The sequence below is a fragment of the Boleophthalmus pectinirostris genome, unplaced genomic scaffold (assembly GCF_026225935.1).
Source record: "Boleophthalmus pectinirostris isolate CB_2022bp ecotype Guang Dong unplaced genomic scaffold, ASM2622593v1 HiC_scaffold_23, whole genome shotgun sequence".
NCBI lineage: Eukaryota > Metazoa > Chordata > Actinopteri > Gobiiformes > Gobiidae > Boleophthalmus > Boleophthalmus pectinirostris.
In genome coordinates this window covers 16,607,932-16,624,004 of record NW_026571207.1, presented here as the reverse complement: position 1 = coordinate 16,624,004, position 16,073 = coordinate 16,607,932, and the positions used below count along the sequence as shown (strand labels likewise).

Sequence of the window (16,073 nt, the reverse complement as noted above, 5' to 3'; positions counted from 1 at the left end):
TACTTTTATTTTAGTCTATGTGGTGAGGCTTTAGAGATTTTTGAACTGGTTTTAGCTAATCCAAGTCCTGTGAGTGTGGGTCGTCCGTGGAGACCCAGGTAGCTCCTTGGGGGGCTGATTGGACCATTATTGATGGACAAGGGAAAAAGTCTGCTTTCTCACTTAAGTCAATCAAGTAAATGGCCCCCTGGGTGTCAGGTCTCTGTACCTAATAGGCTCATCAGGGAGGGGACACTGATCAGGGGAAGGAACAGTAAAAATGAAGTGTTCGGACCGACCCGCCCCTTCTGTGGTTTTGCACTGCTGCCCCCATCCTCACAAGGACACCAGAGTGTCCCATGGGAGCCAGTCTCTGCTCATATATTCACTCAACTCAATAAAAGAGCGCTCGTCACATCAGACTTGGAGAGGAGCTGTCTGTCATTCAGGTCAACACAGATAAATCTTCAGGTGTTTAAAAAGGGTCAAGAAGAAGTCATCTGAAAACTGCTTTAAAGGTACTTTTGGAAGAGAACTTGAAATCTCTGCCAAATGAATAATGGCAAGTCCAGACAACAAAATTATTTTTCAGGTCTTTACAGTTATTTACAAGGTTGCTTTTATGCTTAAATGAGAACAAACCTGCATCTTTAAATCCTACTTTGATTTTTCTTAATGTCGGCTATTAAACAGAAGTAGCTTTAGCAACAGAGCTCCCCCTGCCGCTCCCTTGTGAGAATACATTCTCAGAGAACAGATGCAAACATGAGGTAGTATAATCACATTAAAAAAAAAACATTATCAAATATAAAAAAAGAGCCAGGGGTTTCCACATGGATCTATAATAAGAACCGCTAAGACTTTCCCCATGTGTCGCGAGGCAAGAAGTGGCCATTCCATTGGTACTGGGTGCAGAAAGAATTCTCTTATAGAGCACAATGTATTTTTGGGGGAATTCAAACTGCCTGTGTTTTGCTGACAGGGCATCCACAGCTTTCACAAACACCGGATTTTGTGGGGATTCTTATCTGTTTTCACAGCATGAACTTTTTTTAAATTGCCAAAGGGCCTCAAAGTTAGCTTTGTAAGACTTTTACCTTACTGAAGTCACAAGGGTGGGAGGCACTGGCTTAGGGCTGGGCAATGGAGCAAAAATATATCTCAATATATTTTGCTATATCTCAATATACGATATAAATCTCAATATCTGTACAAGAAAAACAACCCCCAAAACTACTGCAAAAACAAATATGCCAAATTCCACAAGGTCTTTTTTATTAAAGTGCAAGAGGTAGGCAGTTCATATAGGAACAAAGTCCTTCTGCAACATTTAAGGTTGCAAAAAATCCCTAATTACATAAATAATAATTTAACTGTAACATAAAAGAAATAATACATATTGCCTTCTTTTAATTAAAAAATAAAACAACTCAACTCAGGCTCATCTTTACATTAACTAAGTTAAAAATATGATAACCATGAGCTCTTTTAGCAGAGGAAGCTCGGGAGGTTCATTATTTTTAAAAATCCATGTTCGTAACCAGCCGTAAGGAGCTATGAGGTATCCCACAAACCACTGCGCAGATCAAACCCAACGTTTCCAAATACTATTGTAGAAGTTACACTGCAGCAGATTGTTAATTAAAATCTTCTGCATAAATAAACTTTACATTACTAAACTGTGCAACATATAAACCATAACTGCTATAGAGCCACGTCAGCACGTTTGAGATAATAATGCGCTTAATGCAGTTTTGCGCACTTTTGTTTAAATTTTACAGAAACAAAACTTAAAACTACATGTTTAATTTGCATAAACAGCTTGCTCCTTGTGCACTGATGTGGTCAGTCATGAGTGTCCTCTCTGTGACAGAGAATGTGCTGCTTCTGGCCTTGTCTGTAAATAGTGGAAAAGGTTTGTGGTGCTAGAAGCTTTTCATTGGCACCAACTTCTGGCATTCACGGCGGTAGTGAGTAGTGAATGAGACACCAGTGAGCAAAATCAAGGAGGCAGGGGAGAGCGGGAGCGCGCAAACAAGCAAAGTGGCAAAATCTGAATTAAATATAAGCATTATATCGGTATATACGATATGTCAAAATCCATATCATGTTTAAAAAATATCTTGATATATTTAAAATATAGAGGAAGTATGGCAAGGAGAAAATTCCATTTGTCGACTGGACAAAAATGAGTTTGGTTGAAGATGTTTCGCAGCTCATCCAAGCTGCTTCTTCAGTTCTGGTCAGAATGCTGGTGGACACTTCTTTATATCTGTCTGTAGGGAGGAGCTAACTAACTGAAACTAACACCCACTTGTTTACAGTTTCAGTTAGTTAGGCCTATTAACCTGTACAGGGTGTGGAGATGTACGGCAGACTGAGGTCCACTGCTGCTCTCTCGTCTGTGTTGGTACATCCTCTTGTGAAGTAGCTGTTTAGTTTCTCCAATGTAGTGTTCCTGCAGTCTTCACTGCACTGAATGGAGTAGACCACATTGCTTTGTTTGTGGCTCGGTGTTTTGTCCTTGGGGTGGACCAGTTTCTGTCTTAGAGAGTTCGTAGGATACCAAACAAGAATGGTAAAGGGTAAATGGTCACATTTTTCTATAGCGCTTTTCCACCTTCAAGGCACTCAAAGCGCTTTACAACAAGGAACCACTCACCCATTCATACACACATTCACACACCAGTGTACGCAGACACTGTGGGCAAGGTGGGTTAAGTGTCTTGCCCAAGGACACAACGACAGCATTCATCTGTGGGAGCTGGAATCACACCAGCCAACCTGTGGGCCAGTGGATCTGACCGCTCAACCCGTGATGTTTATGTCGAGAGCTGGAACTAACCAACTGAGCTACTGTTGAGAGAACTAAACTGTCACACTACAGCACAAACTTGGAGTTATTCGGACACTACAACACAGTGCTCAAGTCGTGCCCACAAGCACAGAGGGAAAGAAGAAAGAAGAACAACATCTGCTGAAAGCCCTCTCTGTTTGCGGATATCCAAAATGGGCCTTCAACAAAACCAAGAGAACTAAAACACAGGACAACAGAGAATCAGAACCCAGGAGAAAAGGGGTAACTATTCCGTACATGGCTGATGTTTCTGAAAAACTACAGAGGATCTTCAGACAACATGAGATCCCGGTCTATTTCAAACCTACGGACACTCTAAGACAGAAACTGGTCCACCCCAAGGACAAAACACAAACAAAGCAATGTGGTCTACTCCATTCAGTGCAGTGAAGACTGCAGGAAAGCTACATTGGAGAAACTAAACAGCTACTTCACAAGAGGATGTACCAACACAGACGAGAGAGCAGCAGTGGACCTCAGTCTGCCGTACATCTCCACTTAAAAGCCATGGGCCACTCATTTGAGGACAGCGAGGTACAGATTTTAGTCAGAGAAAAGAACTGGTTCGAGAGGGGAGTGAAAGAAGCCATTTTTGTTAAGAAAGAGAATCCTTCTCTAAACAGAAATTGAGGACTCAGACACCATCTATCTCCTATTTACAACTCCATCCTCAAACCTTATTCAAAACAAACGAGAACAATAGGTGTAGCCAGGTCATGTTCAGAGGTGCCTCATTATGGCCATGAATTGTTATGTTAATTAGTCTCCACACCCTGTACAGGTTAATAGGCCTAACTGAAACCGTAAACAAGTGGGTGTTAGTTTCAGTTAGTTAGCTCCTCCCTACAGACAGATATAAAGAGGTGTCCTACAGTATTCTGACCAGAACTGAAGAAGCAGCTTGGATGAGCTGCGAAACGTCTTCAACCAAACTCATTTTTGTCCAGTCGACAAACAGAATTTCCTCCTTGCCATGGATTCTACCTGGATGACTGAGGGATTCTTCACACATATAGAGGAAGTAATGCAGAAGAGAGCCCATGCACAAAAACAAAACAATACCATATTGGGTTCACCTTCCAGATTTTATTATACTTCCATGGATTTCCAAGAGAATTCTTGCCGGGTCAGAGTCGTCTATGTTGCAAGAATGGTTTTCCGCCCAGAGACAACAGGAGGGGTTTACAACAGATGCTTCAAACACCCCAAAAATACAAATTTACCATCAGGTGGACAGGTGGACTTTTAATAAGGCAAAATGTTACTTAGTTGTGCTTATCAAACATGTCATGGACAATAAGTGACGCAGGTGTGAGCTTGGGTTTTCAGGCATTCATGATAAAATGATTGAAATCGCTTCTGACAGAGGACATATAAGCACACTAACATGTTTTGAAATACCCCTGTAACCTTCAGATGATAACATATATGCTTCAAATTTTAAAACCTGCTTGAATCGCAGTTGTTTTTGAACCTAACCAAACATGCTATATATCCCATTCAGAAATATATTAATCCCCACTACATTACTTTGACCTTGCCTTCAAAAACAGGCATTTTCACAGGGAATTACTGGTAATGCAAGTGACATATTGCATTACAGATAACCCCGTATTTACAGCACACAATTCCCACCACCGTTTTACATTTAGCACATGTTTTTCTTCTTCTTATCCACAATCATACGTGCTAATACATTGCCGGGCTGCACTGCGTTTGCCCCTTGCCACTGCTCTATCTACACAAGTGAAATTGAACAATCAAGCAGAGGCAATCCTTCTGTTAGCTTGAGAGCTCTGTATTCCCACACCCTCTCTCTTGCCTTTATTACTTACTCGTTGCAATGTGGGTTTTTTTCCACAAATAAGCATACATAAGCCTTTTTTTAACTTAGATGTACAAGTCAGATGCTTTTATATCTTGTGATTGTCTCATTCAGAGTGCTAACGCGTCTCTCTGACTATTAAGGGGATTGCAGATTTTGTATCTTTTTGGCAGCTTTTGTTATGGAAAATCTGATAATAATTCTGTGTACTAATGGAAGTCAGTTAATAAAGTTACTTAAAATATGAGTGTTAAAATGTAGAGTCAGCACACTATTTGCACCAACAAAACAAGTGAGAGGCTTTTTTTTCTGCTTGTACAACTTAAATTCTAACCATAGACTGTATATAAATGTGAACTGTGATGTCACCTATAGCGTCAGCTCCAGTCAAAGGAAGCTCATGATGACTGGCAGTTATAGGAGCAAATTTGGAGCCAGGTCCATTAGGATTAGGAATTTCTTTACATACAAAAAAGTGAAAGAAAAACACCAGGATCGTGTAGAGCAGGTTAATACAAACATTTTAAGACCAAAATGACAGGGTTAGCTATATTTATATATACATGTTTCTAACAAAAAAATCTAACTTTGACCTTTAAGATATTGTAGAACATGTTTAACACTACTGTTTTGTCAAGTATAATAGCTATCAATTGCACAGCTATTCTGTAAATAGGTATGCTTAGTCCTTACCAGAATATAGTTTGTTTGGGTAGAGCTGAAGGGCAAAAAGTCAAAAATCCACAATCACTTTCACATGCTGTGAAAATAATAGTTTGTTCTCATACTGAGCTGTGCTGTCATGGCAGGATTTTTAAATACCATGACTAAAAAGAGAAGAGCTAATTTCCTGTTTTTTTCACCACAGTGTCTAGTGAACCCTGACACCTCCAGTCATCTCGGATCAGACATGTAGACTACACTGGACCATGTTTTAAAAACTAACATTTCCTAAAGATAAATGACTGAGATAGAACATTCTTGGCTATGAGAAAAGTGTTTTGTTCCCATCATGTTTACTCTGTAGCAGTACATACTTTGATTGAGGTTCATCCTGTTAGATGTTGGCACCAGCCTCTTGGCAAATGGTCAGGTGGATGAGATGCCAATGCAGAATGCACTTTAATATCAAAGGGATGTTTGACTTATACAGTGCCATAAAATAGAAATAAACAAGAGTACTTAATCTATGTGAATAAAAAAAAAAAAAAAAAATAAAATATATATATATATATATATATATATATATATATATATATATATATATATATATATATATATATATATATATATATATATATATATATCTTTAAAATTATTGGTACTTTGCAGCCGATGTCATCACAATTCCCTGAGTTTTATTTTACAATCTGACCATAAAGACAGGTGAGCTGATTTGTATGGTTAAACAAGTCTCTCACACATAAAATTACAGTCACAAGACTTTCAGTTTATTTCAGTTACTTTCATGTTTTTGTTGAAAATCAAACTCCTCACTCCTGAAAATGTGTTGTTTAAATCATGTTTTTACCCCCAGCATGATGTCACTGTAAAGTATCAATGTATTTTGGGATGTCATCTGACTGACTGAAAGTATAACTTCATATGTATGAAAAAATAAGCTCACTTAAAAGGGTTGCACCTGATTTTTACTCTCCCAAGTTATTCCTCACTTAACCTTATGCATTCTGAGCATTCTAAATATTCACAAAGATGAGTTCATAAGTGTTTTTTCTATACTTTTTGAGACCAGAGCTGAGTTTTCCCATCTCGGTAATATTAGGAACAACTAGCATGCTAACCGTTACATGAGGCAGAGGACACGGTGGACTGTGTTTACAATACATAGATATGGGGGCAAGACAAATTTGGAAAAAAAGGGAAAATAAAAACAGGTATAGGGCCTATAATCAACAAAATGACAAAAATATCAAAGTTATATTTCAGGACTTTGGTGGACTTTGGTGGGTCATTACTTTTTACTTTTAAGACTGGAATTTACTCGCAGTAGTAAACCAATACAAAAAGTGCACATTTGAAGTTCCACCTTAAACTCTTGTTCTGTAGCTGCTAGCTTCTATACGGGACATGACAGTTGGTTCTCCCTTCGCGGCCCAAACCACCGCCTCTTATGTCTCTACCTGTCTGATGCTGCTGGGGGTTTGAATGAGCTGATCCCTCTCAAGTGCTGCTGTGCTGTACTCACTGTTAGCTAAACGTGTTGCCAAATGTGCTTTTTTCACACCTCACACATGCTGAGATTTCTCTGGCAGTGGACAGTGGAGGTTGGCTCAAATCCCCAGAGCTAATAATCTCTCTAATCTACAGCGTTGCCCATTGAATTATGAGCCTCTTTTGACAAATGAGTGTAAATGGGGAAACAGGAAACATCAACAAAAATAAAAATGAAACATGATGTGTGTCACAAAAGACAGTAGTATCTTGTATAGTACCTCTGACATATTGTTATTTATACCTTGTTCGTAGGTTTGGGTGGAAAAACAAAAAAATTTAAAAGCGATTTTTACTGTCTTAAAAACATGAAAACAGTTCATTTAAAATAGTTTACAGTTGTCCAAAGTTAAACCTCAATGAACTTTAGCATTCCGAGCATCCTAATTATTCACCTCAATGAGTTTATAAGCTCTTTTCATAACTTTCATAGGCCAGAGTGGAGTTTTTCCATCACAGTAATGCTAATAATAACAAAAAAATGGTAAATGGACACCTTTAAGGCACTCAAAACGGTTCGCAACAAGGAACTACTCCCCCATTCGCACACATTCTTACACCACTATACACAGACACTATGGGCAAGGTGGGTTGTATTGCCCAAGGTCACAACAACGATCCATGGGAGCCGTATTCGAACCACTAATCTTCTGATCAGTGGAAAAAAAACGCTATACCAACTGAGCTACTGTCACCCTAACTAGCATCCTAACAGTGTACTTGCTGATGATAGTAAAATGAAATGATAATAAAACCTTTATGATCAGATGCAGACGGTGTCCAGTGGACCTATTTTGATTTTAAGAGCTACTCATACAGTATTTATAGCCAGGCTGGAGCCACCTCCACTCAATTTCATTTCTCTCCAGCGACGAGACCAGGAATCGAAATACACTAGACACTTTGCAAGAACCCCGGAAGTTGTAGACAGTTGTAGCCAATCAGCGAAGAGCTGTGAAGCCATGACGTCAAACTCAAGTGCCTGTCTGGGTCCCTTCTGTGATACAGCTCAACAGTAAACAAAGAGGTCAAAATGGATGTAGACGAAGCCATACATTCTGTGTTGGCAACAATTCTTGAGATCAAGGATTTAAAGTTGAAAAAAAGAGAATGCTTGATGAATTTTATCAAGGGGTAAGAAATTATTGTCCTTCTTCCTACGCGATTTGGCGCATTACATATGTCACAACCAAATAGCAGCGATTGCTTAAATAAAAAAGCACCCGTCTCCTGTCAAGTGAACAAATCCTAATGCTGCAAGGTCAGACAGTTTCCACGAAATGAAACCGGCTGATGAATCAGGCTACAATATTTCTGTATGTTGAACACATATTCTGCCCAAACACATGGAAAAAAATCCAAGTACAGGCCCTTTAAACATGATTTTTTTCCCACTTGAACTTGACCATACATACAATTCAAAGGCTGTCAATCTATTTCAACTATAAATCTGGTGTCAAGAAGCAGGTCTGTAGTTGATGCTCTGCTCAGTTTAAAAATGTTGCAGTTTTTCATACTGTGTCAAAATGAAAACTGCAGAAGAAACACCTACATATTGTCTTATACAGAGGTGAGATTTATTTACAGGTGAGAGAAAACAATGATTCTGCAACTAGGCCTTCCACTGGTGTTTTGCTGTTGTTTTGAGCATTACGGACACACTCTCCTGTGTGGTTGTCTGCATACAATGGATGAAGTTGTTTTTTGTTTTTTTTTTTCCATATGAAATCAAACAAAATTATTTAGATATGTATTAAGAGTTGTCAAAGTATCCATATGCCAATACTAATCAATATAATAACTAGTATCAAGCATGCATTGCAAGTACAATTACTGATTGTTCATTCTTTTTTTTTGTCACCATGATATCAAAATCAGTATTTTGTGTAACCTTACCATTAGTATCGAAATTAGCTTGAAAATGTTGTATGATGACAACGTTAACACCAACACAAATACTTGGGGTCTCAATCTTGAACAGCACCAAAAATATAACAACAACATACGATACCTCCTTTTTACACATTTATTCTCAAATATTAACCACACACAATCACTTTCCATGTTAGTAAAATCTGATTTGATCTTCTTTGTGTCATGTCATGTCTCCCATGTGCTTAGTGCCAGTATGTGTTACCTTGCAAAGGAAGCTGATGTTGAAGCCAAAGGTCTGTGCGTTCCTGGAGCCTGCATTCATGTAGTTGCCCACCAGTAGCACCAGCTCCAGAAGCTTGCTGAAGCCCTCGCTCTTCTTCACCTCCTCACAGGCGAATGTCACGCTCATGATGTCGGGCCGTATGTTGTTGACCTGCTCCTCGAATGTCAGCTTGAACAGGATGCCGTTGAGACGCGGTCGTAGGAGTTTCACAGAGCTCATCTGCGGGAAAAGAGTGGAGGTGTGAACATGGAATACATTATGGAGTGGTAAGTTAGGAGTTAGGTTATTGTCTGCAGAAGTCCATATGCTGTATTTTAAAAGATCTGAACTGAGAAAGACAATGGAAAAATTTGGTTATTATTTTGCATATTAATAAAGCAAAAAAGAACTGTTAGGAAATGATGCCGCATAGACATGTACAGAAGCCATTAATTAAGGGAAAATGGTTACATGGGTCACTGCAAAGGGGAAGGACTAACTTCTTCCTTTTCTAAAAGCTTTTTACACTAATGGAAACATCCATGTACAGAATAGTACACAGTGCACCTCAAATATAAGAGCTAATTTACTAAGTCCTTGAATTTTTGACTCTGGGTAAAAAAATAATATTAAATAAAAAAAATAATAATTACAAAACATGAAATATGAAAAGCCACAAACATGCAGAGTCACTGTCAAATTATGTTAAGTTATCAAGGCTTGTTTATAATTAGTTTTGAAATAAGATGTAGCTATCCTACAGTTAAGATACTAATAACAATTACCCAGTTAGTCTGTTTTGACATTGCTATTTATATGCATCTTTAGCTTTAGTAACTACTCTAAATTCTAAATTACTTTTACCTTTAAAGGTATTTCTTTAAAGCTGTTACCATTCCAGTTACCATTCAATTGTAATAAATTAAAATATCAAGTGTTTGCATACATGCTAATGTATACTTCTGTGTACACAGTATATTTTCTGACATGTAGAATCAACCAAAGAGATATTAAAATGTAATGAAATTAAAACAAACAGACTATTTTTGCCTTGAGATATGTGGCAAAGCAGCCGCCCCAGAACAACCGCACAGATTGCTGCATAATCCAGTGCTTGAAGGCAACCTTCAGATCCATCTAGTAATGTTTGATTACTGCTTAAATGTATTCATGAGTATAGGCAAGTTTCTGTCAAACAATCCTCCTCCCGTCCACCAGTCCATGCAGGATCTTCCATTCACACACTCGTCCTCTCACTCCCTCATCAGCGCCCGCTCGGATTTGTATACAATAAGTAGAGCTCACAAAGAAAGGCGCTGTGGCAGTGACAGCTTTGGCAGGGAAAAGCTTGAACATGGCTTATTTCCCAGGGGAACTAAATAGCTTCACGTCGAGGAGCTACTTCATCAGTAGGGTGGTATGTCATCTCTACATTGGTGAGATCACCAAGAGTCTACCGCCCCCAACTTTCATTATATGGGCTCAAAGGCGTAGGCACCAAACGGGTGGTGAAAAGAGGACTGAAATCTACTGAGAGAGGGCTCCATCTGCAGCCCTGCGCCTAATTGAACATTTTCTGTAAAGTGTGGGAATGTACTTCTGCGATTATCGGCATATTTATAAATTGAAAAATATGTTTTTTTTTTTCACTAAAAACTGTAAATGGATGAAAGGGGGGCTTAATTAAAAAGTAATTACAGTGATGGGTAGGACGTAAAGGTCAGGATGTACTTGTCCTTTGCCCAGGTTCATTTCAGTGAAAACCTTTGTTCTGAATTGGGCTAAAATATTAACATTATTGAGTTCTGAAAAAAACATCCACTACTGAAGTCTACAGTTTACAATAAGTCCCTATGTGTTTTGACTCTCTAAAAGCAAAACATCCAACATTCAAAACACATCAATAGTGGAACAGTAAGAGCTTTGAGAACATCATCAAGTGGTTTGAGTGCGCATGTTAGCTTTTTTCCACAGAACTTTATAACAGGCAGGATCTTTTCGCCAAAGGGTATGTTTTTATCGTGAGACAACCTTGACACGAGATGTCAAAACATTGCTTTCAGTGAGGTGTTGAAGTTAGATTCCAATCAAAAGAAGTGTTCTTTGCAAAACAGCCAGGTTTTTTAGATGAACTGAACTTAACTTGAAGTGCAATTTTTCAATTGCATAAAATAAAAAATAATAATGTTTCTCGATAAAAAAATGAGGAAATAGTAGTATTTAATTTTGGGATTCAGTGGAGCTGCAGTTACCGGAATCTGATCTAAAATTGTACTGTTATTCTACAGAGAAATCCTTCCATCCATGGGTTTCACGATGATGAAAAATTAGGACGGCTGCCATAGAGAGCACCAATTTAAAACAAAATATATCTTTTGAATGAGAAAAAGTCTGAAAATGCTGAAAAACACAAATACAAATAGTAATCCCTCTGCTTATGTGTGCAAACCCTACATAAATGCAAAATTAAATTGCCCTAACTTGGTCCTACATGTTAAAGAGGGGATCCATATGACACCGCAAACATTAACAAGATACTGGTGAACTGTATTGACTAGGTTGGACAAAGTGAGGTGTCTGGTCTGAGCCATTTTATTTCACCTAGAAAGTAAATGTCTAAATGCAGTTAGCAGTATGTGGTTTGAAAACGGGATAGAAGCCAGATGCTCAGTTGATACAGTATTTGCCCATCAATCTTGTCTTTGAGCAAAACACTTTAATAGGGCATTGACATCCAATCAAATTTGATTCCCAATTCTCAAATACAATCATTTATCTAATAGAATATCCAATAAAATATCTTTTTTTTTTTTTTTTACCAAATCTGTCTTACCGTGTTACTAATGATGCAACTAAGAACAAGACATTTCATTTCTAAACATGAAAGTTACTCACCACAATGCTAAACTGTTCCGACTCAACCAGGTCATCATATTCTCCCTTCAGCTCGGCCAGCGCACTCAACTCTTTCTGCTCGGGCAGGTTCTTTATCAGGTTCTGCAAAGGGTACACAACACACATTTGGTTAATAGAGATCTTATTTTCTTTTTGAGCTGACAAGAATCAAGGGACAGTTTACACAGTAGGGACTATACTACAAGTGTGTGGCCGCTGTGTGCCAATTACACTACATGGCAGGGGACTGCAAATGGATTTTCACTGCATAATCCACACGACCTTGCAATTGTCTTTTTAAAAAGGCAGGAAAGAGTTTGAGGCTAATTTGTGACTTTTCTTTGATTGTAGTCACCAGAGAAAGCAGAGAAAGAAGTGGGCGAGTTGCAGATTAAGACGTAGATGAACAAGTAAATGGGAGGGGGCATGTTTCCTGTAAATGTTAATTGTTTGCGTGAAGGTCAGTGGAGTTAATAAAATTGACCAGACCAACTTTTCACCTTCTTTTTCCCTGAGGAGACGGAAGAGAAAGCGATGCCCTTTTCGGCACAGTCACAAAGCCTTCTTGCTCATTAACTTCCTAAATATATTCCGCAGGAGCACACTTAGGGTCACAGCGCACATGCTAACCCAGACAGGGAAAACACAGCTAGCTACTGTTGTTTCGGCGCTGACCACTCTGCACAGCTCAGCATGGCCAGAGTCCAACGGCCACTAATGATGACATCTCAGTTTTACCCCAGGGGAACGGAGCATATAAAAAGTGAGCCATAATGCTGCAATTCCTGTTTGGGAGAAAGTCATTATATCAAATGTTGCTTGCTTTTTGCTGAATCCCCAATTAGGCGCTGCAGAAAGCAATGGAGCCTTGATAATGAATACGTCTGATCATATCAGCGTATGTGGGAAGAGCTGGGGATTGTATAAATAGAAGAAACATATTAGTGTAATTGGGATTGTTACAGATTATTTTGGACTTAAATGGAGGCGTATTTACCCTTATGGTTGTGGGCAGTATTCTGCATTCTCTATTCAGCTCAAAGTTGCAGAGGCTAATTATTTATTCACACAAGTTGACCAATAAATATGGAAAAATATACATGACTAACATAAGTGAGCCAGTTTACAAACAATTCCAGATACTACCTTTCAGAGTATAGGTAAGATTTTTAAGGGACCATATTACACTATTTTCTGATCTACAATATGGTATAATGTTTCCTCAAAAAAAAAAAACATAATCGGAGTTGTGTTTTGTTGTCATTCACTCATGTTTAATACACAAATCTTGCATATTTAGGCTGAGTTCATCTGTCATGAACGCTGATCCATCTTGTGATGTCATGCAGTAACACAGGAAGTATCCACTGTATACACATGTACCCTCACTAGAATCATTTGGATAATTTCAGCCCTGGAATTACCAATTTCTACTGAACAAAACATATCGAGGTTATTTAAACATGAGTGAATGAAACAAAACACAAATCCAGGTGTGTTTTTGAGGAGGCAACAAATCAAATGAATGCAACTTCGAGACATATAAGCTATTACAATTCAAAACAACGCACACAAAACTAGGTCAATGCTATATTTAAAGAAATACAAATACTAACATTGGATGCCAGTTTAAAGAAAATCACAAGAGACTCCATCTTAAAAGCTTCACAAAACTATTTCAGCTATTTCTGACATTTATAACTGAGGAGGAGTTACAGCTTTTTTCCTGAAGTGGTCAATCAACAAAGATCACAGTGAGTGCAAGATGTGCAATAGTGCTGGAAGTAACAATTAACCCCGAGTTTATGTGAAGAAAGAGACTGCGCTGCCTCTGGCCCGTGATGTCTGCAATCATCAATGATACTGCAGAAGGGCACAGCTAACTTGTTGTGTATGCCACTACTACTTTTTAATACACAGACGGCATTGTTGTTACTGTTGGTTGCTGGTCATTTAGTATATTAATCATCCTTTATTTACGTAGGTTAAACTCTTGATATTCTAAATCTACACTGTAAGAGAGACCAGTACACCACAAAAGAGTTAAATTAAGGCCTCATATTACACTATTTTCTGATTTATAATGTTTTTTCTCGCAAACCTGCCTTTTTAACACTCAAACCATGCATATTTAGGCTGAGTTCTTCTCTCAAGCCGAAAACACCACTTTGTGATGTCATATGGTAATACAGGAAGTACTTCACTGTGTTTTTAAACACCATGCATCTTCACCAGAATCATTCTGATGAATTCAGCCGTGGAATTTTCCATCCTTATTGAAGTAAAAGTAAAATATACTGCTTCATGAAATCATCACAATGTGGGACAGAGGATTTTGAGCTTTGGACATGTAGACACACTAATAATAAAAGATTACTCAAGATAACTCACAAGATAATATAGGACCATTAGGGCAACACAGCCAAAACAGTTAAACAAATACAGATCAAGAACAGTAGGGTCATCAATACACATTTACACAGGCCAAATCTCACCAACGTATTTCATTGTTTCTGTAGGTAAGACTTTTTGTCCCTCTTGCCCACGTCAGTAAAAGTTCTATGCCTAAAATTGTCAAGAAGGGCATCTGGCATTTAAAAAAAAAAAATCTTTCTAGAATTCACTGAGGTGTTGAAGTTCAGAACACCCCTGAAAAAGAGAGTCTGAATCTCTGTGGGACTGCTCCAGTTAAATCAATAAATAACAAATGATAATGCAAATGGTTTGTTGTGGTGACTCATGATCATAAACACAGGTAAAGGGATGAGTTGTTAGTGCTGCTGTCATCCAACAGGGAGGTTATAAGTATTATACCTTCATATTGTTATTGTGGGTTTCTTTCTGACGATGACAACAACCAGGGGAGGATTTTAGAGTGATCTCCAAACTTTCAAGCCTCCTTGAGTTCTACAGACTCACAATTCCCCATAATGAGGCGCCTGTTCGTCATTAATTCCACCATTGTCCCATCATCTGTGAAACTAATCTAAATCATTTCTGGATGTCACTTTGGAGAATAGGCTTAAGCATTAGAGCAGGGCGAGGAGAACAGGGAGGTTTGGAGCAGTGGAAAATGAACTCCACCTTGCAGTTGTCACTTGATTTGTCTGTCATCTTGTTAATTATCAGAAACCCCATGAAGCTCTATTGACACAGAGGTGGCAGAGGCATATGTGTGCCATTGTGGGAGACTGGATGATGACGCAGGGCCAGACAGCACAGCAGGTCTCCAGACACACACAGCAGTTACAGGAAAAGGGGGACATATAGAGTGAAGGCGACACATTCATTTACTGTAATGTTGGAAAATGTTTGACCAGCAAGTAACACAATGAAGGCCATTAAAGAGGGGGTATTATGAAAAATCTACCATGTTATAATGTTCCTCATCAAAAACATGCCTGAAGTGGTTTTATGGTATTACCCGTGCATGTTTGAGTACGGTAATACGGTTATGTTTTCTGGACACTATTCAAATCCTCCTTATGATTAATAGAATGAGCTAACACCTCTTGTGCAATGCTTTATATTATGCAAAACAGACTATTGTGAGCTTTTAGCCATGTTATAATGTTGTTACCTCATCAAAAACATACTTGGAGTTCTGTTTCATTCACACATGTTTGAATATTCCAGGATTATGAGTCTTCATCTCCAAAAATCAATACGCCCTGTTCCACCTTCTGATGTTATGTAGTGGTAGTTTTCAAGTTTCAGGTCACCTTTTGTTCAGTATGGATTGGCGAATCTAGAGCTGACAATATCGAAATGATTCTAGTGAAGGTCCGTGGAGTGTTTGAGAGAAAAACTCATCCTAAATATGCACGGTTTGTGTGTTTATAAAACAAAACACAACTCCAGGTAAGTTTTGATGAAGAAACATAACATAGATCAGAAAACAGTGGGCCCTTTAAAAAAAAAGGAGTTGACTGGAAGAGCCAAAATAGAACTGTCAAGATACATTTGTTACTCATCTCCTTCAGCGTTGATGTAAATTTATGTCCTGTTTTTTTGGACACCAACTCCTCGCATCTGTAATATATCCAGTTACTAAGACAACCACTCCCTATCTACGCTTTTGGTTATTCACAGACACGTTTTAAACATTGATCTGCATAAATACACCAGTGGCGAACAGTGGGTGAATA

At 38.4% G+C, this 16,073-nt stretch overlaps 1 protein-coding gene across 7 annotated transcripts in view; it reads right to left on the bottom strand.

Annotated features, from left to right (window-relative positions):
• diaph2 (diaphanous-related formin 2) overlaps window positions 1–16,073 on the bottom strand; it is a 424,564-nt gene that overhangs the window by 199,090 nt on the left and 209,401 nt on the right. For all 7 annotated transcript variants that reach the window (XM_055158844.1, XM_055158843.1, XM_055158845.1 and 4 more), the window contains 2 exons: window positions 11,926–12,027; window positions 9,031–9,270 (listed from right to left, as the gene is read on the bottom strand). In XM_055158844.1, the coding sequence (XP_055014819.1) occupies window positions 9,031–9,270; window positions 11,926–12,027 (342 nt within the window). The remainder of the gene's footprint in view (window positions 1–9,030; window positions 9,271–11,925; window positions 12,028–16,073) is intronic.